The sequence below is a fragment of the Callithrix jacchus genome, chromosome 2, assembly GCF_049354715.1.
Source record: "Callithrix jacchus isolate 240 chromosome 2, calJac240_pri, whole genome shotgun sequence".
Lineage (NCBI taxonomy): Eukaryota > Metazoa > Chordata > Mammalia > Primates > Cebidae > Callithrix > Callithrix jacchus.
In genome coordinates this window covers 164,271,334-164,297,187 of record NC_133503.1, presented here as the reverse complement: position 1 = coordinate 164,297,187, position 25,854 = coordinate 164,271,334, and the positions used below count along the sequence as shown (strand labels likewise).

General features: G+C 38.1%; 1 protein-coding gene across 1 annotated transcript in view; it reads right to left on the bottom strand.

The window, feature by feature from the left end:
• Nucleotides 1-571: 571 nt before the first annotated feature.
• Nucleotides 572-25,854, bottom strand: part of PLCXD3 (phosphatidylinositol specific phospholipase C X domain containing 3) — a 212,505-nt gene continuing 187,222 nt past the window's right edge. Inside the window, exon 3 of the mRNA XM_002745023.6 lies at nt 572-7,098. Coding sequence (XP_002745069.1) covers nt 6,945-7,098 — 154 coding nt within the window. The 3' untranslated portion in view covers nt 572-6,944. The remainder of the gene's footprint in view (nt 7,099-25,854) is intronic.

Here is a 25,854-nt window from a genome sequence, read left to right as displayed (position 1 = left end):
CTACTAATGTATATTAGTAGAGTCTTTGAGGCGGGGTCATGTCTATGCTCAGCCCCAAAGATCATCTTGGACCATATTTATTTGCCTCACTCTTTTTGTAATACTATTACAATGCTTAAATTTTAAGTATGATTTAAACCCCAGCAGGTAGGGTTTACTTGGTGAAATATAAAGGCAATTCCACTTCAGAAATAATGTCTCATGTGTCAGGTACCATGCAGGCTCAAGGAAAGTAGATAGATTTCCTTCACCCAAATCTTTTAACTCTGAAATAGTGTTTTATAATGTTAATATATTATGTTACTATAATATTGCTACACTGATATGGGACTTCTTTATACTATCAGAAGTGTATTGGACATCAGATACCGAACTTTTATATAGTTGCAATCACAGCATTGCCTTTATTGGTAGATTATATATACATATTTATGGTGAAAACCCTAATACGATGATTCACATTGTTAAAAAAGAATTATATTTTCTGATGCTGTGAATCATGCCCTATTTAAGGGATCCATTTTTGAGCTTATAATGAAGCACTGATGAATATTAAAATAATAAATAAAGATAATTGGTACCAGGACTTTATTAGGCATTTCACTGAATACAAATAAACTTTTTTGCATTAAGAACACAATCTTATTAAAAAAAATTCACATTTGCTATACAGACTGTAGGCATGGATTTTCTTTACACCACGTTTATTAAAGTATCAATGACCAGATCCTAAAAAGAGAAGGCACAGATCTGTCTCTCTCTGGTGAATTTCTGGTGTGTAATGAAGGAAATGTCACCAGCTCTGCAAATTCCCATCCTCCAGAAATGAAGAAAATCAACACAATTGTGTGTAAGCAGGAGTCATGAGATGGACATGTTATATTAAGGGATTTGGATTTTCCTATGCCACTTATAGGAAATTTCAAGAGAGGAGGTAGCTACCAAAAATGTTTCAAAAATCCATCTACATTCAGGCTCTGTCAAGGATTCACTGTTGGAAATAACAGTATTTGAAAGCTAGAAGTTAGGAATTCCAACATGGTTCTATTTTCTGCTCTGCTTTAGAAACTAGCCTCTGATGTCACTGTTCTTATTTTGAGGCTTCTTGGGTTTTCAATTCCAAAAAAAGTGCTGGTTGTTATCATTTGCTTTGACAAGTCTCTCTGCCAGGTGATAGCTTCATGTCAGGGTGACATTCTGTCCCGCAGCCTGCCTCCCCTGCCCCCCAGCAATGTCCTAAGGGGAGGTCACCAGGGCAGTGTCTATACCTCAGACTCTCCTGTTCTTCCAGCAGTGAAGACAGTTCCTTCCTATGCCACCTTTTCTACAATTCCGTAGATGGCGAGTTTTAACCTGATGAAAATAATTTGTGGTAAAGTGTTAATGAAGGGAATAATGAATTAGTTTGTTACCTCTCTGAAAGAAAAAAGAAATTGAATTTAAAAGAGGTCCTGGTACTAGTTAGTGGGGTGCTGCCACTTTTCAGGAGCATTTATAATATGTTGGCGTGTTTTTGGTTGTCCCAGTTACTGGGAAATGCTGCAAAAGGGATTAATGGGGAAACTTGGACCTCACAACAGGCTGGCAAAGGGAAATGTTGAACATGGTGGCATTAATCTTATGAAGATATTTGCTTGATTATCCCATCTGTATTCGAGTTGGTCCTTCAAAAAGCATTTTCAGGACCTGGAGCTGACCAATATTTTCCTTCTTGAAGGACATTATGTCTGCAGATATTCATGAGGTGTCTGAACACAGGAGTATGGAGGGAGCTAGATCTCACCCCTTATACCAGCTGAAAAAGATAGAAAGGCAGTGTGGATAGAATTATAAGATTTAGGAAAAAATATATAGGACATACCCAGTTACTTTGAATTTCAGATAAACTTTTTTAAAAGTGAAAGTATGTCTGATAAAATATATGAGAAATACACTAAAGAAATCTTGTTTATCTGCAATTTAAACTTCACGGGGTATCCTGTATTTTACCTGGCAACCCTAAATACTGAGAAGGAATAACTAACAATAGAGAAAGAAAGGAAATAGTAAGTTAATTAATATTCTGTACCAAAATGCCAAGCCCAGAGAAGGTCACAGAAGTTTTGCTTCAAGCATGACCACATGTGTAGATCCTTGTTAGTCATGAATTTTCTATTGCTAGACTACATGTGGGGCAGACAGGAAAAGTGTGAGGGTTTCCGGCTTGCTTTTTTTGAGAAGAGAACCATGTTGGAACCACCTAGTATGGATGGGCCTTTAAAAACTCCCATAACACCAAGGGAGTTCATTTTACTTGAGAAAATAGAACTTCTAAAAGTAATGGTTTGGAGAAACCATTTTTCATGGAAAACTTATTAAAGAAAAATGGGTGCCAAGTTGGGAAGGGCAATTTTAGAGGTGCACTGGTTTTGTTGCTGATGAAAACAAATTAGTCTGTATGATGACATCATTAATAAGTTAATTGATGTTTGACTATTTCAAAAAGCATGGGGTGCCTCACAAGCTGGACAGTTTGCTTGTGGGAACACAGATAGGTTCTAAAGCACATTCCTCATAAAATTAAAAGAAGCTATTTTTAACAAAAACATTAATTTCAGTTTCAGTTTTAAATCCAAATTGCAACAACAACAAAAAAAGTGTTAATAAATTAAGGCTGGTCACAATGTGCCCTTTTTCTTTAGGATAAGTTTGATTTTTGATAAGATATATACTTACACACACATACCACATACAAGCATATACTTTTGACTCATACAAATATACATTTAAAGCTAATATCTACAAAATAGTATCACAATTAAAAGAACAATTACACAATTTTCAACAGATTCAATTGACATGTTTTACAAATTCTACAGAACATTTTATCATTATCATTGGGAAAACAATTAAGAGCATTATTTAAAACTGTATGTAACACAGGAGCCACCAATAAGTTATGGCAAATATAGCATTTACACCATGGTGTCACTGAAATCTAGCTGAAAAGACTAAAGTGCTATAAAATAAAATGCTCTTACAAACCTTGTTTATCATATCCTGAGGACACTGTGCATTATTTTCTATTAGCAATTCAAAGTGTGAGCACTCTGCCTATGGAGCTCCTGTTTGGTTGAGCGACCAAAGATTAAAAGATTGTGTTGTTGGATCTGTAAAACTGTGAAACTAAAAAACTCATGGAAACATGCATTTCCTGAGACTTCCAACTTTCCAGTCTGGAATCCTAACAAGGAAGAACCTGAAGAAAATAACCCTGGGTAAAAACATGTTCGAACTTCAAAGAACTTAAAACAAGTTTAAGTGAAGATGTGTGTGTGGGGTGTGTGTGTGTGTGTGTGTGTGTGTGTGTGATTTATATTCAAGTCCATCTTGGATTCTCTAATTTGAAGTGTAATTGACAATGTAGATAAATTGTTAGGCCAGGCATTTTCTATTTCTGAAAGTCTCACTTTTCATTGGTTTTCTAGTTACTTTTCTCCTCTTAAATAAATACTTAAATTAGATTTGTATCTACTAATGTAGGAGAAATTGATTTTAAAAGTAGAAATGGCAGTAGAATCAGATTGATTCGAGTACAGTTTCAACTTGAATAAGTGTACGTGTGTGAAGTGTGCATTCTGTGTGTGTGTGTGCGTGCGCACATATAGGTGTATACATGCCAAACATTTTATACTCCAATACATTCACTGTTAGGTGGCACTCCATGAAAAGTAAGTTTTCCCAGTATGGCTGAAAGTAAATATTGAGGTCATCATATGAATATCCTAAGGCTTTTAAAAGATGCCTCCTCATTCTCTGCATTTACGTGACTGTGTAGTAAATAGGGAGACATAAATGATGATGGCAGAAGACATTTTTGTTATTTTAGTCCTTGAAAATCACAGACAGGAAAGCAAACTTAAAAATGTTGTTCTTTGCATATCTTCTCTCATCCCACCCACTCCTTTGATTTTCTGCTGTAGATAGGGTAAAAGTTAGATTTTATTTGTCTGGTGGTTTTGTTTTGTTGCCTCGCAGGACTTGTGAAATAGTCTTAAGAAACAAGCAAAACAAAAAGTGCACCAAGCTGTGTCTACTGCCATCTTGGGGCCGGTGTGTAGCCCTTGTGCTACAAACTCTGAAAAGACAGAGCCCAGCTAAGACAAAGGAGCATAGGCTGAGGGTAATCTTTGATTGTATATCACCATTTGTTACTTTTGGAAGTAACAAATGTGCTCCAGGGCAGGGCTAATGGACAGAAGACACTCAAAGGTACCCTCTCTCCATTCCCCTTTCCAAGGACTCTCTCTTAGTAAACTCCCCATCTAACTGGAGGACCCATGGTTCCCTTCTACCTCTTACCTCCTTTCTAAATTAAGGCAAGTCCATTTACTCTCAGTGCCTGCTACATAGGCACTGTATGTCCAGTGGAAACCACAGCATTGGCTTGAAAGTGCCTTTTGTCTAACAAGGTTTCTGGGTGCTTGTCATTATTAGCAGCAATACAAAGCTTTCCCTAGTTAAAAATCTACACAATTATTCTAAAACTTTATCATGTTTTTTTCCAGCACCCAGTTGACAAATAGGACAAAGTTAATTCTAAGCAAACACTGTAAGAAAGTATCTAGGTTCAAGAAAATACAACATAATTACCTCTATATTTTATTCATTAATAAGATGAAAAATCTGTTTTCCATTATATTTATAAAATTAAATTTATGTGTCACTGCAAATAAGCTTGGCTAAAGATCCTCCTGAAGGATGAATGAATAGCCAGTTTGAGGAAAAAGTCTGCCTAAAAACCAAATTTGTGGGACATGCATTTCAGTAATTCTAATCATTTTGCAAGGATTCATATACATTTGCACATAAAGAACAGGTGTAAGAAACAGAAAGATAACAAAACTGCAAGGGAAGAAAGTGGAAAGAAGAAATATATTTTGAAAATAATGAAGTCTTACATAGAATTTTTTACAAAAATATTTTAATGTGATCATCTACTCTCAAAGGTCTTATTACTCTTTTTCACACATTAAGGGTTTTAGTCTTTAAATTATTTAATATTAATGTTTTCATTTAAAAAGAATTGTACTGTGTCTGTATCTCCGTGTGTTTGTGTATGTTTGACTCTGTATGCTTGCACAGGAGTGGGCATATGTTGGCATATTGTATATGGCAAGATGTGTACACACAACCCGAATGTATAAACACAATTTTGTGTGTACATGTATGCTGTTTGGTCTACCACAGGTAGCACACCCTCATAAACATTCTCTTCAGTTTAAACAATTTTGTTTCCTCCCTTTAATTGCTAATTAGTACTATTTTCTGATCATAAGTATTTATAATTTTGAAATCAACTCGATTATTTATGATCTTGACATATGTAATCTTGAATTCAATTATTTCCTTATCTAAGAGATGAAGCCATATGTGCTACATTTAAAAAGCTGAGGGCATGCTTTTATTTCTCTATGACCCTACTTTGCATGGACTGTATTGTCCTAGGAGACTATTGAGGTGTAATTATTTCTAAATATGAAAATAATTCATAATTGTAAGAATTTCATCAAATTTTATAATTTTTATAAATACCTCACAATATTCTTGTGATGTACATAGGCAAGGATTATTGTGCTCTTACTAAGATTTTTTTATTTTTTAGAGTTGTCAAATATCACAAAGACACCAAGTCAGAAGCAACACTCAGGCTGTGTCATTGTTCTTCCCAGTAGACACAGAGGATTAAATGTTAGGTTGTAGAAACTGTGTGTGAAAATTTTGCCTCTCATCCCTCAAATAGGATGAAACTCAGATGTGAGGATTCACTGCCAACTTTAAAGAGGTCCACTCACATCTCATAGATTTCAAGTTTTGTAAAGATATTTCACAGAACCCTGTAATTTCATGGACATAATTTCAAAAACATTGCTCTAACTCCTTCTACCAGCCTCTCTATTTCATCAAGTCAAAAACTTGAAGTTTCTTGAAAAATCTTCCTTAAAATATGGAGTTAAGATTAAATATTTGGAAATCCCCAATTGGCAGGAAAGCTTGCAGTCTTTTTTTCCTTTTTTCTTTTTTTATAATAATCAAAGGAGTCATTAAGAGGGATGTTTAAAGAGTTGTTTTCAGAGTTTTCAATTTTAACATACTTGTCATACCTTATTATTTACTGGACACTTGCAGGGCCAGTAAATATTCAAGAGATTGCCAAGTTAAAATGCCATCCATCTCTTTCACCCCTCAACAATTTTTTTCTTCTCAAGTTGGCATTCACAGTTCTTCCAAAAATGTTTTTATCCTATAATTATAGCTGCCTTAAATAGAAATACTGTGAAACACTATTATTTTCATATAACAAAAATCACTGATTATGACCTCCAATATTACTGATGCATGAAAACTGATTTGATGCAGATTTTCTATGAGCAAAAGATGGCTATGATTGCCCAACTGTGGATGACCACAGAGTATTATACCAAGTTCCACAAAACAAATACATTTTAAGACAACAATGTAATATACAAAATGTTGGGCATCCAATTGTTTTGATTTCCATACAGCATCTGATTAAAAAGAGCGAGCAACAGAGGGAGCAGAAAGGTTCAGGGTACAGACAGTGTAGGAGCCTTAGAATGAAAGTAGAGAACCTAATCAAGTAAACACTCATGAGTTCTACGTTACAAAGACTAATTCTGAAAAACAAATTTACTGGTTTTTGTTTTTTTTTTTTATCCCTAACACTAGAAGTAGATTTCACTCATCAAATGGGAAATGAAATATTTATAGTCATGAAGAATATGCTTGTAATCAATGAAGAAATAGTTTTCCCCTTTTCCCACCTACTACCAGCCCTATTCCCTTCAGAGACTCACTAGAATAGGAAGATCAGAATGTTTACAGATAATGCCTAATACAATGAGTCTTCTCCGTCTTATTCATGGAAACTCCAAGTAGTGTTATCAAGTGTTGGCTTCTCCTTCATCAAAGACATAGTTGAGCTTTATGACCGTGCTGATAAAGTCACCAAGTTCTACAAAATCGGCAGTGACAATATTGATGCCACTCTCTCCTGGCTTCTGGGTGCGGACCCACTGCATCATGGCAGGAAGAGCTCTGAGAAAGGAAACAAAAAGAAAAATCACAAAAGGTAAGATACTATTTTTCAGGCTCTACAATTCTCAGGCTTCGCTTTAGTCTCAGCTTATTAAAATAAATGTTTCATGTATAGGTACAGAAGGGGGAAAAGGTAAAATAGACTCTGGCGATTTCTTAAATTTTGAAGAAACTCAGCAGGAGCAATATTCACTATATTGGTGTCCTCATCTCGCAGATCCCAGATACTGTGATAGTTTATAATAACGCTTTCCTACTAAGAAAACAACATTATTGCGTTTGTATTCTGATTTGACGTGGTGTCATCACAAACCCTGCAAAACTATGGAGTGGGGAGGTCAGAGATGAACACATACAACTTAGCAAACATTTATTACAAACCCACCATTATGAGGAAATGTGCTAACATATTGTAAATAGACATAACAGTAAAATTCCCTGCCTTCAAAAAGTTAATAGTTTGGTGGTAGGCAGGCAAGAAATTGTAGCACATACAATCAGGGCTCATTCCTTCGGACACATTTACTGGGCACCTATTAAGTTCCAGTCATCTCTGTAGGCACCTGGAGAACTCAAGTGAAAAAAACAGATAAAAATATCTTTCCTTGTGGAGCTTACTTACATTCTCATAAGGAGAAGCAGACGATAAACAGTAGTCATAAAAATGTGTAATTGGATAGGAGAGAGTATGTGCTATAAAAATGGAGCAAAGAAAGGAAGATTAGGAATCTGCAGGTGGGGAGGGTGATGCAGATTGCATTTTAAAATAGGATAGTTTAATAGGCCTCATTGATTAAGGGACATTTGTGCAAAGGTGTGAAGGAGACACAGGAGTTAGTCATGTCGCTATCTAGGGAAAGCATCCCAGCTATTGCCTTGGCACTAAAGGGGTAGTATGTCTAAGTTTAGAGAAAAGAAGAGAGTAGTCTAAAATGAAGATAATGAGGAAAAGGTGGCAGATTCTGTAGGGCACATTAGGCCATTGCAAAAGTTTTGATGTTCACTCAGAGTAAAATAGGGGGCCTTTGAAGTATCTTGAGCCGAGGAGTGGTGCGATTTGACTTTCACTGTAAGAGCTCAATTCATAATCATGAGATAATAGTGGACAGTCACCTAGCATAGCCTGGCAAATGGAGAAAAACCTTTCAGAAGGACCCGTAAAATAAATATTGTAAGATTAGGAAGATGTAGCTGGTTAAAAGTCAGAGGTGGGATGGTAGATGGAGGATTATGCGATGCATTTTCAGGCAGAGGAAGTACCATTTTTTCATTTATTGACAGAGTCATAGCATGTGCTTAGGAGCAAGGGATCCAGGCAGACAGATACAGGAGATGTAAATGATGATGTCCAGCATCTTCTGGAAGCATATTGGAATGAGAACTACTATAACTTAGGGCAGGAAGACAGGTTTCCATGACAAAAAGGATAAACAAAAAGGTCAGAGACATGATTGTGTTTTAAAAAGGAAGTTTGAGGGAAATACATATGAACATTAAATCCCTGGATGAAATAGAGGGAGAGAGGAAGAGAAAAAAGGGGAAAGAGAGGAGAGTTGAAAAACCTGGAAGAAGTTGTATAAGAAAGGTAAGGTAGTTTTTAAAGAAAATACTTTAAGTTCTGGGGTACATAAATGTGCAGGTTTGTTACATAGTTATACACGTGCCATGGTGGTTTGTTGCACCCATCATCTACATTAGGTATTTCTCCTAACGCTATCCCTCCCAAACCCCCTTGGAGTGTGATGTTCCCCTCCCTGTGTCCATGGGTTCTCATTGTTCAACTCCCATTTATGAGTGAGAACATTTGGTGTTTGGTTTTCTGTTCTTGTGTTAGTTTGCTGAGAATGATGGTTTCCAGCTTTATCCATGTCCCAGCAAAGGACATGAATGCATCCCTTTTTATGGCTGCATAGTATTCCATGCTGTATATGTGCCACATTTTCTCTATCCAGTCTAAGTCTTTGCTATTGTGAACAGTGCCACAATAAACATATGTGTGCATGTGTCTTTATAACAGTATGATTTATAATCCTTTGGGATTGTAAATCCCAAAATGGGATTGCTGGGTCAATTAGTATTTCTATTTCTAGATCCTTGAGGAATCACCACACTGTCTTCCACAATGGTTGAACTAATTTACACTCCCACTAACAGTGTAAAAGCATTCCTATTTCTCCACATCTTCTCTAGCATTTGTTGTTGCCTGATTTTTTAATGATCATCCTTCTAATTGGCTTTAGATGATATCTTATTGTGGTTTTGGTTTGCGTTTCTCTAATGACCAGTGATAAGCTTTTTTTCATGTCCTGTTGGCTGCATAAATGTCTCCTTTTGAGAAGTGTCTGTTCATATCCTTTGCCCACTTTTTGATGGTGTTGTTTTTTTCTTGTAAATTTGAGTTCTTTATAGATTCTGGATAGTAGCCCTTTGTCAGATGGGTAGATTGCAAAACTCTTCTCACATTCTTTTGGTTGCCTGTTCACTCTAAAGATAGTTTCTTTTGCTGTGCAGAAATGCTTTAGTTTAATTAGATCCCATTTGTCTGTTTTGGCTTTTGTTGTCATTGCTTTTGGTATTTTAGTCATGAAATCCTTGCCTATGCCTATGCCCTGAATGGTATTGCCTAGGTTTTCTTCTAGGATTTTTATGGTTTTAGGTATTATTTTTAAATCTTGAATCCATCTTGTGGTAAGGCACTTTTAAAGATGTTAAAGAGAAAAAAACCCAGACAATAGAGAGCCTTGAGAAATATATTACAACTGAATTGGGAAGCTGAGCAAGATGCTGGAACAGAAGGCTCCACATCCCCCTGCAAGGACATCATCTCTTCTGCAGGTATACAAAATTAACACTATCTATATAGCAAAAAAAAAAAAAAAAAAAAAAAAAAAAACCACCTTCATAAGAACCAAAAATCAGGTCAGCACCTATAGTATCTGGATCTAACTTGATATCACTGAAAATGCTACTAAAAAATAGAAAAAGCAGTCCTGAATCACTGACTCCATCCCTCTCAACCCCCACCAGCAATGGCCTGGTGTGGAGAGTATCTCTGGGCTCTGAGGAAGGGAGAACACAGTAATTGTGAGTCATTGAACTCAGTGCTGTCCTGTTAGAGCAGAAATGAAAACCAGTCCTAACTCAGCTGATGCCTGGTCACACAGAGAATATTTAAACCAGGCCTAGCCAGAGGGGAGTCGCAGATCCCAGCAGTCAGAACATGAGTGCCTGCAAACCTCACCACAGAGGGCTACAGTGTTCTTTGTCTCCAAGTACATTTGAAAGGCAGTCTAGGTAATCAGAACTGCAACTCTTAGGTGAGTTCATACTAAGATACCAGCTTGGGTAACCAAGGGAGTGCTGGCATCATCTCTCCCCTAAACCCAGGCTGCACTGCTTGTTGTTTCAAAAGATACCCCTTTCCTCCACTTGAGAGAAGAGGGAGAAGAGTGGTGAGATTTTTATCTTGCCTCTTGAATACCAGCTCAGCCACAGCAGGATAGGACACCAGTGAGAGTCATGAGGTCCCTGTTCCAGGTCCTAGCTCCCAGATGACATTTCCAGACACACCCTAAGACAGAAGGTAACCCGCTGTTACCTTCTGTCCTAGGGTAAGAAAAGGACCTAGACCTGCCAGCTTTCATCACCCACTAACTGAAGAGCCCTTAAGCCCCAAATAACCAGCAGAGATAACCAGGTACTACATCTTGGGCCTTGGGTGAACCTCTGAGACTTGCTGGCAAGTAAGACTCAGCACATTACTAGCTATAGTGGCTTTGGGGAGAAACTCCTTATTCTTGAGAAAAGCAGATGGAAAAGTAAAGGGGACTTTGTCTTGTACCTTAGGTACCAACATGGCCATGGTGGGTGGACCACCAAGCAGACTCCTGGAGTCCTTGATTCCAAGGACTTGACTGTTGGATGGCATTTCTGGATCTGCCCAGGGGAGCCCACTTCCCTGAATGGTGAGTCTCAAACTAGGCAGCATCTACCAGAAGCAGACTTAAGAGATCTTGGCCCTTATGGGAACATCAGTGGTTGTCTGGAAGTACTCATCATGACTAGGGTGGCAGTAGCTATAGGATGAGGCTCCCGTACCTTTGGAAAGGGGAGGGGAGAGTGGTAAGGACTGTGTCTTGTGTTGTTAGTGTCAGCTCAGCTGCAATATAATAGGATACCAGATAGACTTCTAAGGTTTTTGACTCTACTCCCTGACTCCCAGATGGCACTTCTGGACCCACCCAGGGCTTGGAGGTCCTTGCCATCCTGAAAGGAAGAATACAGACCTGGCTGGCTTTGCCACCTGCTGACTGTACAGTCCCAGGGCCTTGAGAAACCATATGCAGTAGCCAGGGAATGGTTACAGCAGGCCTTGCATGAGACCCAGTGCTTTGCTGACTTCAGATCTGACCCAGCCCAGTCATAGTGGCAGTGGCCACAGAGGTGCTGTGTCACCCCATCGCCAGGTTTAGGTGTTACAAAATTATGTAGGAGACTGTATGTTTGGGAGAAAGTAAGAAAAGAAAACAAATCTCTGCCTGGTAATTTAGAGAATTCTCCCATATCTGAACCAAGACCATCAAGGTGGTACATCTACAAGTCGGCAGGAATCACAGCATTACTGGTCTTGGGGTGCCCCCTGAGGCAGATACAGCTTGAACAAAACATCCACATCTTTCCAATTTCTGGAAGTCTACCCTGAGAAGGATGGCTACAAATAAGCTCACACAGCAAAGACTGGAATAAATACCTGACTCCTCAATGTCCAGACACTGAAGAATATCTAACTAGCATCAACACCATCCAGGGAAATGTGACCTCACCAAATGGACTAAATAAGCCACCAGGGACTAATCCTGGAGAAACAGAGATATGTCATCTTTCAGACAAAGAACTCAAAATAGCTATGTTGAGAAAACTCAAATACATTCAAGATAACACAGAGAAGGAATTCACAATTCTATCAGATAAATTCAACAAAGATATTAAAATAATTAAAAACAGTTAAGCAGAAATTCTTGAGCTGAAAAATACAATTGGTATACTAAAGAATGCATCAGAGTCCTTTAATAGAATGGATCAACTAGAGGAAACAGTAACCTTGAAGACAGGGTATTTGAAAATACACAGAAGAGACAAAATAAAAAAAGAATAAAAAACAATGAAGCATGCCTACAGCATCCAGAAAATAGACTCAAAAAGGCAAATCTAAGAGTTACTGGTCTTAAATAAGTGGATAAGAAAGACATAGGGGTTTATTAAAAGAATGTTTATTCAAAGAGAACTTCCCAAACTTAAAGAAAACTATTACTATCCAAGCAAAAGAATGCAAGAAATGCATGGCATGACATATTTATGGTACTGAAGAAAAAAAACCTTTTACCCTACAGTGGGATATTTGACAAAACTTTCCTTCACACATGAAGGTGAAATAAAGACTTTCACAGACAAACAAAAGTTGATGGATTTCATCAACACCAGACCTGCCCCACAAGAATGTTAAAGGGAGTACTTCAAGAAGAAAAGGACATTAATGAGCAGTAAATAATCAGTCAAAGGTATAAAACTTACTGATAATGGTAAGTACACAGAAAAACACAGACTATTACACCACTGTCACTATTGTATGTAAACTACTCTTATCCTCAGTGGATAGACGAAACAAATTTTCAAGACACAGTCAGTACAATAAGATATAAGTAGAAACAATAAAGAGCTTAAAAAAAGGATGAAGTTAAGGAATATTTTTATTAGTTTACTTTTTGTTTACTTAGGCAAATAGTGTTAAGTTACTATCAAGTTAAAATAATGTGTTATAAGATAGTATTTGCACTCCTTCTAGCAACCTCAAACCAAAAACATACAATGGATACACAAAAAATAAAAAGCAATAATGAAATCCTATCACCAAGGAAAATCATCTTCACTAGAGGAAGACAGGAAGGAAAAAGAGAAGACCACAAAACAACGAGAAAACACATAACAAAATGCTATGAGTAAGTTCTTATCAATAATAACATATGTAAATAGACTAAACACTTCAATCAAAAGACATAGCTTGGTTTAATGGATGAAAAACAAGACCTAGTGATCTATTGCCTACAAGAAATACACATCACCTGCATAGACACACATAGACTGAAAATAAAGGGATGGAAAAAGATATTCCATGCCAATGGAATCGAGCAAACAAAAAAGCAGGAGTTACAATACTTGTATCAGACAAAATAAATTTCAAGACAAAAACTGTAAGATGAGACAAATAATGTCACTGAGTCATGATAAAGGGTTCAATTCAGCAAGAGGATATAACAATTGTGAATATATATGCAATCAACACTAGAGCACCCAGATATATACAATAAATATTTTTAGAGCTAAAGAGAGAAATAGGCCCCCAATACAATAATAGCCAGAGACCTCAACACCCTACTTTCAGTACTGGACAGATCTTCCTGACAGAAAATCAACAAAGAAATCTGCAGTATAAACCAAATGGATCTAATAGATATTGACAGAACATTTCATCCAAGAGCTGCAGGATAAACATTTTTTTCCTCAGCACATGGATCATTCTCAAGGATAGACAATATTTTAGGTCACAAAACACATCTTAAGACATTCAAAACAATCTAAATAATATGAAACATCTTCTCTAACCACAATGGGATATAACTAGAAATTGATAACAAGAGGAATTTTGGGAATTATACAAATACATAGAAATTAAACAATATGTTCCTAAATGACCAGTGGGTCAATGAAGACATTAAGAAGGAAACTGAAAAATTTCCTGAAACAAATAATTATGGAAACACAACACACCAAAACTTGTGGAATACAGCAAGAGCAGTACTAAGAAGGAATTTTATAGCTACAAGTGCCTATGTCCAAAAAGAGAAAAAAAATCAAATAAACAACCTAATGATGCATCTTAAAAAACTAGAAATCCAAGAGCAAATCAAATCTCAAATTAGAAGAAATAATAAAGATCAGAATGGTAATAAATGCAATTGAAATGAACAAAATACAAAAGATAAATGAAACAAAATTTTCATTTGTTGAAAAGTTAAGCACAATGGAAAGACCTTTAGCCATAGTAAGAAAAAGAAAGATACAAATAAATAAAATCAGAAATGGAAAAGGAGACATTACAACTGACACTGCAGAAATTCAGAAGACCATTAGTGGCTACTATGAGCAACTACATGCCAATAAACAGGAAAACCTAGAAGAAATGAACAAATTTCTAGACATAACCTACCAAGATTGAACTAGGAAAAAATGGAAAACCTGAACAGACCAATAAAAAGTAATGAGATCAGGGGGAGGACTCAAGATGGTGCTGTGAGAACAACCCAGGATTGAAGCTCTCAGTGCATGCATGGAGAGGGTGAGTCAAGGCCACATTTCCAGACAGATCTTTGTTGCCCAAAGAACGGGGAAATACCAAGGTATAAAAGAGACGCGGGATGCCAGGCAAAGGTTTTGGCTGGTGTAGGCGGCAGCCAGTGTGGTGGAGGCCCGCACCATAGCACAGTGGCGCTACACAGCGCTCTGCACAAAGCGCACTGGTCTGGGTGCCCTGTTGAACCGGCAACCTGAGACTTGAGAGGGTTGAACTTGAGACTGAATGGGACTTGGACAGTGAGCCAGTCCAGGAGATTCCAGGGACACAGCATTTGGGGTAGCGCAGTGCGACAAACAAAATGGCAATTCCAAATGCTCCCGGTGGAGAGGTTCCCTGAGAGCGCAGCTCCGTGGGGGAGGTGCGTCCACCATTACCGAGGCAACCGGCCCATACTGAGGTACACGCCCATTGCTGACGCAGCCTGCCATTGCCGAGGGAACCCGCTACAACAGAGAGACTCCACTGCAGGGCGTAGCCCGTGGCAGCAGGGTGGAAACCGCAGCAGAAGGGCAGAGCCTGCAGCAACAGGGCGAACCTCACACCAGCAGGGCGGAGCCTCGGCAGGCAAATAGTGACTAGACTGCCTCCTAGCTGGGCAGGGCAGCACAATGGACACTCAAAAATAAAGCCCCAACCCCCCAGACAGAGCATCTGAGAAAAAAAAGGGTTTTCTTATGAGTTCTGTTCCAGCAGAATTAAACATAGCAGCCTAACAGCCCTGAATGAACAACAGAGCTCACAGCTCAGCACTTGAGCACCTATAAAGTACAGACTGTCTCCTCAAGCAGCTCCCTGACCCCTCTATATCCAAAAGACTGACATTTGGCAGGCATCATTCTGGGACAAAGATAGCAGAAAAAGAAACTGGTAGCATCCCTCGCTTTTCCGCAGCTGCTATAGGTGCACCCCAGACAAGCAGGGCCTGGAGTGGACCTCAGCAGTCATACAGCGAAGGGGCTAGACTGGTAGAAGGAAAACCAAGTAACAGAAATACTTCATCATCAACAATCTGGGTGTCCATTCAGAGACCCAGTTGAAAAGTCAGCAACTACACAGATGACAGGTGGATAAATCCACAAAGATGGGAAGAAACCAGAGCAAAAAGGAGGAAAACACTTGAAACCAAAACATCTTGCCTCCTAGAAAGGACCAAAACTCCTCACCAGCAAGGGAACAAAGCTGGACGGAGAATGACCATGACGAAATTAGACTTCAGAAGGTGGATAATGAGAAACTTTTGTGAGCTAAAACAACATGTATTAAATCAATGCAAAGAAAGTAAGAACCTTGAAAAAAGATATGAAAAAATATTTGAGGAAATGATAACAAGAATGGATAACTTAGAAAGGAATATGAATGAATTAAAGGAGCTGAAAAACACAATACAAGAACTTTGCGAAGCATGCACAATTTTCAATAGCCGAATTGACCAAGCAGAAGAAAGAATATCAGAGGTCGAAGATCAACTCAATGAAATTAAAGGAGAAACCAAGATCAGAGAAAAATGTGCAAAAAGGAATGAACAAAGCCTCCAAGAAATGTGGGACTATGTGAAGAGACCTAACCTACGTTTGATAGGTGTACCAGAATGTGACGAAGAGAATGAATCCAAGCTGGAAAATACTCTTCAGGACATTATCCAGGAAAATTTCCCCCACCTAGCAAGATAGGCCAACACTCAAATGCAGGATATACAGAGACCACCACAAAGATATTCCGCAAGAAGAGCAACCCCAAGGCACATAATCGTCAGATTCAACAAGGTTGAAATAAAGGAGAAAATACTAAGGGCAGCCAGAGAGAAAGGTTGGGTCACCCACAAACGGAAGCCATCAGACTCACAGCAGATCTCTCAGCAGAAACACTGCAAGCCAGAAGAGACTGGGGGCAAATATTCAACATCCTTAAAGAAAAGAACTTTCAACCTAGAATTTCATATCCAGCCAAACTGAGCTTTATAAGTGAAGGAAAAATAAAATCCTTTGCGAACAAGCAAGTACTCAGAGATTTTGTCACCACCCGGACTGCCTTATAAGAGCTCCTGAAAGAGGCACTACACATAGAAAGGAACAACCAGTACCAGCCATTCCAAAATCACACCAAATGCTAAAGAGCGTCAACACAATGAAGAATCTACAACAACTAACGGGCAAAACAGCCAGCTAGCATCAAAATGGCAGTATCAAATTCACAAATAACAATATTAACCCTAAATGTAAATGAACTAAATGCACCAATCAAAAGACACAGACTGGCAAATTGGATAAAAATCCAAAACCCATCAGTGTGCTGTATCCAGGAAACCCATCTCACATGCAAGGATACACAAAGGCTCAAAATAAAGGGATGGAGGAAGATTTACCAAGCAAATGGAGAGCAAAAAAAAAGCAGGAGTTGCAATTCTCATCTCTGATAAAATAGACTTTAAAGCAACAAAGATCAAAAGAGACAAAGAAGGACATTACATAATGATAAAAGGATCGATACAACAAGAAGAGCTAACGATCCTAAACATATATGGACCCAATACAGGAGCACCCAGATACATAAGGCAAGTTCTTAATGACCTACATAAAGACTTAGACTCCCACACAATAATAGTGGGAGACTTTAACACTCCACTGTCAATATTAGACAGATCAACCAGACAGAAAATCAACAAGGACATCCAGGGCTTGAACTCAGACCTGGAGCAAGCAAACCTGATAGACATTTACAGAACTCTCCACCCCAAATCCACAGAATATACATTCTTCTCAGCACCACATCACACCTACTCTAAAATTGACCACATAATTGGAAGTAAAGCACTGCTCAGCAAATGCAAAACAACTGAAGTCATAACAAACAGCCTCTCAGACCATAGTGCAATCAAGTTAGAACTCAGAATTCAGAAACCAACCCAGAACCGCACAGCTTCATGGAAACTGAACAACTGGCTCTTGAATGTTGACTGGATAAACAATGAAATGAAGGCAGAAACAAAGAAGTTCTTTGAAACCAATGAGAACGAAGACACAACATGCCAGAATCTCTGGGACACATTTAAAGCAGTCTCTAGAGGAAAATATATAGCAATAAGTGCCCATATGAGGAGAATGGAGAGATCCAAAATTGACACCCTATTGTCAAAATTGAAAGAGCTAAAGGAGCAAGATCAAAAAAACTCAAAACCCAGCAGAAGACAAGAAATAACTGAGATCAGAGCTGCACTGAAGGAGATTGAGACATGAAAAACTCTTCAAAAAATCAATAAATCCAAGAGCTGTTGTTTTGAAAAGATCAACAAAATAGACACACCACTAGCCAGATTGATTAAAAAGAAAAGAGAGAACAACCAAATAGATGCAATAAAAAATGATAAAGGGGAAATCACCACAGATTCCACGGAAATTCAAACCATCATCAGAGAATATTACAAACAACTCTATGCACATAAACTAGTAAACGTGGAAGAAATGGATAAATTCCTGGACTCCTGTGTCCTCCCAAGCCTAAACCAGGAGGAAGCTGAAACTATGAATAGACCAATAACACGGTCAGAAGTCGAGGCAGCAATTAAGAGCCTACCACCCAAAAAAAGCCCAGGTCCAGATGGGTTCACAGCCAAATTCTACCAGACACACAAAGAGGAGCTGGTACCATTCCTTCTGGAACTATTCCAAGTAATCCAAAAAGAGGGAATCCTTCCCAAATCATTTTATGAGACCAACATCATCCTGATGCCAAAACCCGGCAGAGACCCAACAAGAAAAGAAAACTTCAGGCCAATATCCATGATGAACATAGATGCAAAAATCTTCAATAAAATATTGGCAAGCTGATTGCAACAGCAAATCAAAAAACTTATGCATCATGATCAACTAGGATTCATCCCGGGGATGCAAGGCTGGTTCAACATACGCAAGTCTATCAACGTAATTCACCACATAAACAGAACCAAAAACAAAAACCACATGATTATCTCAATTGACGCAGAGAAGGCATTCGACAAAATTCAACAGCCCTTTATGCTAAAAACCCTCAATAAACTCGGTATCGATGGAATGTATCTCAAAGTAATAAAAGCTATTTATGACAATATCACACTGAATGGGCAAAAACTGGAAGCATTCCTTTTGAAATACGGCACTAGACAAGGATGCTCTCTTTCACCACTCCTATTCAATATAGTACTGGAAGTTCTAGCCAGAGCAATCAGGCAAGAAAAAGAAATAAAGGGTATTCAAATAGGAAAGGTGGAAGCCAAATTGTCTCTATTGCAGACGACATGATAGTATACCTAGAAGACCCCATCGCCTCAGCCCAAAAACTCCTGAAACTGATATGCAACTTCAGCAAAGTCTCAGGATATAAAATCAATGTGCAAAAATCACAAGCATTCCTCTACACCAATAACAGACTTAAAGAAAATCAAATCAAGAACGAGCTGCCATTCACCATTGCTACATAAAGAATAAAATATCTTGGAATACAACTCACAAGGAACGTAAGGGACCTCTTCAAGGAGAACTACAAACCACTGCTCAAAGAAATAAGAGGACACAAACAGATGGAGAAACATTCCATGTTCATGGTTAGGAAGAATTAATATCATGAAAATGGCTATACTGCCCAGAGTAATTTACAGAATCAATGCTATCCCCATCAAGCTACCATTGACTTTCTTCACAGAACTGGAAAATACCACCATGAACTTCATATGGAACCAAAAGAGAGCCAGCATTGCCAAGTCAATTCTAAGCAAAAAGAACACAGCGGGGGGCATCACACTACCGGATTTCAAACTATACTACAAGGCTACAGTAATCAAAACAGCATTGTACTGGTACCAAAACAGAGATATAGACCAACAGAACAAAACAGAGGCATCAGAGGCAACACAACATATCTACAACCATACAGTCTTTGATAAACCTAACAAAAACAAGCAATGTGGAAAGGATTCCCTGTTTAACAAATGGTGTTGGGAAAACTGGCTAGCCATGTGCAGAAAGCAGAAACTGGACCCCTTCCTGACACCTTACACTAAAATCAACTCCAGATGGATTAAAGACTTAAACATAAGACCTGGCACCATAAAAACCCAAAAGGAAATCTAGGCAAAACCATCCAGGACATAGGAGTAGGCAAGGACTTCATGAACAAAACACCAAAAGCATTGACAACAAAAGCCAAAATAAACAAATGGTACCTAATCAAACTCCACAGCTTCTGCACCGCAAAAGAAACAGTCACTAGAGTGAATCAGCAACCAACAGAATGGGAAAAAATTTTTGCAGTTTACCCATCTGACAAAGGGCTGATATCCAGAATTTACAAAGAACTCAAACAGTTTTACAGGAAAAAAACAAACAAGCCCATTCAAAATTGGGCAAAGGATATGAACAGACACTTTATGAAAGAAGACATATATGAGGCCAACAATCATATGAAAAAATGCTCATCCTCACTGGTCATCAGAGAGATGCAAATCAAAACCACATTGAGATACCATCTCACGCCAGTTAGAATGGCGATCATTAAAAAATCTGGAGACAACAGATGCTGGAGAGGATGTGGAGAAAAAGGAACACTTTCACACTGTTGGTGGGAGTGTAAATTAGCTCAACCATTGTGGAAGACAGTGTGGCAATTCCTCAAGGCCTTAGAAATAGAAATTCCATTTGACCCAGCAATCCCATTACTGGGTATATATCCAAAGGACTATAAATCGTTGTACTATAAGGACACATGCACACGAATGTTCATTGCAGCACTGTTTACAATAGCAAAGACCTGAAATGAACCCAAATGCCCAATGATGATAGACTGGATTGGGAAAATGTGGCACATATACACCATGGAATATTATGCAGCAATCAAAAATGATGAGTTTGTGTCGTTTGTAGGGACATGGATGAATCTGGAGAACATCATTCTCAGCAAACTGACACAAGAACAGAAAATGAAACACCGCATATTCTCACTCATAGGCGGGTGATGAAAAATGAGAACACATGGACACAGAGAGGGGAGTACTAAACACTGGGGTCTATTGGGGGGAAAAGGGGAGGGCCAGTGGGAGGGGGAGGTGGGGAGGGATAGCCTGGGGAGAAATGCCAAATGTGGGTAAAGGGGAGAAAGGAAGCAAAACATACTGCCATGTGTGTACCTATGCAACTGTCTTGCATGTTCTGCACATGTACCCCAAACTTAAAATGCAATAAAAAAAAAGTAATGAGATCAAAGCCATAATAAAAAGTCTCCCAGTAAAGAAAACCCTGAGACCTATGTCTTGACTGCTGAATTCTACCAAATATTTAAATAAAAACTAATACCAATTGTACTCAAATTGTTTTGAGAAACATTATTTTGAAAGGTAGAGGAGGAGGGAATATTTCTAAACTAACTCTATGAAGCAGGGATTACCCTGATACCAAAATCAAAGACACATTAAAAACAAACAAACAAACAAACAAAAAACTACAGGCTAATATTGCTGATGAATACTGATGTAAAAATTCTTAACAAAATACTAGCAAACTAAATTCAGCAATACATTAGAAAGACCATTTATCATCACCAATTGGGATTTATCCCTGGGATGCAAGGATGGTTTGACATATGCAAATCAATTAATGTGATACATCATATCAACAGAAAGAAGAACGAAAACCATATGATCATCTCAAGTGATGCTGAAAAAAAGCATTTGATAAAAGTCAACATTCCTTCATGATAAATCTCTGAAAAAACTGGGGATAGAATAAACATACTGCAACAAAATAAAAACCATATACAACAGACCCACAGCTAGTATCATACTGAATGGGGAAAAACTGGAAGCTTTTCCTTTAAGATCTGGACCATGACAAGGATGCCAACTGTCACCACTGTTATTCAACATAGTTCTGGAATTTCTAGCTAGAGCAATCAGATAGGAGAAAAATATAAAGTGCTTCCAAATTGAAAAGAAAGTCAAATGTTCCTTGTTGCAGATGATATAATCTCATACTTAGAAATAGTATCTAATACATGAAAATGGAACTGATAAACAAATTCAGTACATTTACAGTACACAAAGTCAACATAAAAAATCAATAGCATTTCTATATGCCAACAGTGAAAAATGTGAAAAAGAAATAAAAGAAGCAATCCCATTTACAATAGCCCCATACATCAAATTAAGTACCTAGGAATTAACTGAAAAAGTGGAAGATCCCTATAGTGGAAACTATAAAAAACTGATAAAAGAAATTGAAGAGGACACCAAAAAATGAAAAAATATTCCATGTTCATGGATTGAAAGAGTCAATATTGTTAAAATGTCCATACTACTCAAAGCAATCTACAAATTCAATGCATTCAGAAATAGAAAAAGCAATCCTAATGACATTTAGAAATAGAAAAAGCAATCCTAAAATTTATGTGTAACCACAAAAACCCAGCATAGCCAAAGTTATTCTAAACAAAAAGAACAAAACTGGAAGGATCACACTACTTTAAATTATCCTACAGAGAAATACTAACACAGCATGGCTCTGGCATAAAAACAGAGGCATAGACCAACAGGAAAGAGTAACTACAGAAGCAAATTCACACATTTATGGTGAGTGGTGCTAGGAAAATTGGATATCCATAGGCAAAACAATAAAACTTGGCCACTATCTCTCACCATATACAAAACTTAGATCAAAATGGATTAAATACTTAAATCTAAGACCTCAAACTATGAAATTGCTGTAAGAAAACTTGGGAAAATCTCTAGGATATTGGTCTGGGCAAAAATTTCTTCAGCAATACCCCACAAGCACAGGCAACCAAAGCAAAGATGGACAAATAGAATCACATCAAATTAAAAGGCCTGTGCACAGCAAATACAATCAGAAAAGTGAAGGGACAACCCATAGAATGGGAGAACAATATCTTCAAATTACCCCTCTGACAAGAGATTAATAATCAGGATATATAAGGAACTCAAAGATGGGCAATATATTTAAACAGACATTTATCCAAAGAAGACATACAAATGGCAGACAGACATATAAACAGATGCTCAACATCATTATATCAGAGAGATGCAAATCAAAACTACGATGAGATATCATATCATCCCAGTTAAAATGGTTTCTATCTGCCGGGCGCGGTGGTGCATGCCTGTAAACCCACCACTCTGGGAGGCCGAGGCGGGCAGATCATGAGGTCAAGAGATTGAGACCATACTGGCCAACATGGTGAAACCTTGTCTCTACTAAAAATACAAAAATTAGCTGGACATGGTAATTCAAGCCTGTAGTTCCAGCTACTCGGGAGGCTGAGGCAGGAGAATTGCTTGAAACTGGGAGGCAGAGGTTGTAGTGAGCCAAGATCACGCAACTGCACTCCAGCCTGGCGCCTGGTGACTGAGCGAGACTCTGTCTCAAAAACAAAACAAAAAACAAAACAAAACAAAACAGGTTTATATCCAGGAACAGGCAATAACAAATGCTGGAAAGGATATGGAGAAAAGGGAATCCTTGTACATTGTTGGTAGGAATGTACATTAGTACATCTACTATTCATCCATAACAAGGAATAATATTCAGTCTTTTGCAACAACGTGGATAGGACTGAAGATCCTTATGTTAAGTGAAATAAGCCAGGTACAGAAAGACAAACATCACGTATTCTTACTTATTTGTGGGATCTAAAAATCAAAACATTGAACTCATTGACATAGTAGAAGGATGGTTACCAGAGGCTGGAAAGCATAGTGGGGGAGCTGTGGAGAAGGTGGGGGTGATTAATGAGCACAGAAAAAAGAATTATGATCTACTATTTGATAGCACAACAGGGTGACTACAGTCAATAGTAACTATACTTAAATAACTTAAAGAGCGTCATTGGATTGTTTGCAACTCAAAGGGTAAATGCTTGAGGGAGTGGATACCTCAATTTTTCACAGTATGCTTATTTCACATTGCATCCCTGTATTGATATATCTACCCATAAACATATATACCTACTATATACCCACAAAAATGGAAAATAAAAAGAAATACATAACTGAAAACTGTTAGCTGGGGGAATACTATAATTAGATTCGTGATTTAGAGAAGTAGTTTGCCTTCAGTGGAGACAAGTGATGGGAGAGAGCAACACTAAGGGCAGAAATTGCAATAGGAGCTGCTGAAGTAATCCAGCAATACCCCACAAGCACAGGCAACCAACCACAAAAACCAAGCATAGGCACAGTGGTTGCTTGAACTGCAGTAGCAGCAGTGAATATATATCTGAAAGATACCTGAAATCTAGATGTCATCTAAAATGACATCTGATATAAATTGGATGTAGAAGGAGAGGAAGAAAGAGGCCCTGAATTATGCCTAGATTTCTAGCAGTATTCTGGTAGGTGGACATCATTCACTTATCTTGGAAAGATAGGCGTGAAGGCTTTCCAGATGGAACGATAAGTTCAGTCTGACACATGTTGATTTTGAGGTGACTTTGGAACACATGCATTGAGATCTCAAGTGGCAGTTAAGTATAGGTCTGATATTCAGGACAGAGAGCTGGTCAGAAGTCATCACAAACAGCAAAGGGAGCTGTGAAAGTGAATAAGATCACTTGGAAAGATTTTGAGGAGGGGGAAGAAAAGATAGAAAATCAAAAGCATTTAAGGGATGGGCAGAAAAATGATTCCACGGAAGACAATCAGAAGTAGGTGTAGAAGTAGCAGGAAAATCAGGAGCATATAGCGTCATGAAAATCAAGAAAAGGAGGACACCGTGCTCCTTTTGGAAACTTAGAAAAGCTGAGCGATGTTGAAGCAGGGAATGCAATAAAAGTGCATTTCCCCAGATCTCAGAAAGTATATCTAGTCTAAAGAAACTCAACACTGGATCAATGGCCTTGGGCTACACTATTCCCTGGCCAGTACCTTAAAAATCCTGATTCATGATTTTCAGCATATACGTTTTCTTGTCAGACCCAGATAGAGGAGGACTCAGTTGTTTCTAAAAGAGCATAATGTGGACCTAAATGGCTCAATGCCTTTAGAAGACAGAGTAGCAGGTGGAGACATTTGGTTCCCCCAGCAATAGTTTTAGAAGAGAATTCTATCTTAAAATGAAAAATCTGGATCCCTGGAGCCCAGACATGAGTGTATTCTAGTTCACGAGAACAACAGATGCTGGGGCAGAATGTGTGCAGCCACTGTGGTTGAAGCCCATAAGTTTCTCTTTTGGCCTTGCTAGAACAGATGAAGTGGTTCTGCTGTGCCTGTGTCATTACCTCTGCATTTACAAGAAGGCTGATGCTCTTTGGAAATAGTATCACAACCAGTCTATTTCCTGGGAAGTAGGATTTTTCAGCAGACTCACCTCAAGAGGTGGAGAGGCAGAGCAGATAAGTGTGATGCCGAGGCCAATATTGACTCTGTGTTAGCCTTAACTGACCAGCTTGTTCACCAGATTCCTTGGGTACTAGGTCACGGGAGGTTCCTGAGCAACCAAATTTACATCTCAGAACTATGATCATCACAGAAACAGCTTCTCAGATGCCCTCTGTTACTCAGAAGTTAAAATTTCTAGGCCTGAATATAGAACAACTAATTGTTATCCCCACAGGGAGAGGTTAGGAGAATACAAGTGTTCCTTTTTTGTTTCCTTGTAAAATAGACTGCTTTGAGAATTAATGAAATGCTGTTTCAAAATAACTTGTAGTCCTTAGATGAAATATGAATATTACATTTAAAATATCATTCCTCTGAGTCATGGGAGTATTTCTATTTTCTGTTTTCTGTTCATGCTTTCCTAAAGTCAATATGATACTAGAGACAAAACAAGCAATAAATGCCAAGTTAAGTCTCAAACACTCAGACAGTCTCAAGTAGAATTATGTTAAACAAAAAGACTCACTGTACTGGATTAAAACTAGCAAATGCTACTGAAGTTACGATTATTTAGAACAGCATATCTTAATCTTTTATCATTATTACCTCCCAAGGAGCTTTTTTGAATATTTGTTTCCTATTGTCCTCCTCCTCCATGAAAATTTTAATACTATGGATATATTGTATAACTGTTTATATATCTGTGCTTCATATATGAAAAGAATACATTTTTTATTTGCTCTCTAAACCAATTTTTGTTTTTTTGCCATTGAGAACGTAGGATGTAGTGCTAATTAGGACATTGCTGGTTATACTTGGTGTAGGATAGGTAATAAGAATGAATTGAAAGATGGTTCTGGTGGTAATAAAATGCCACCAATGTAACAATTTTTATGGTATAAGACTGTCGTAGTCTGTTTGGGGCTGCTGTCAAAAAGTATCATAACCTGAGTAGTATGTAAACAACAAATTTATTTCTCAAAGTCCAAGA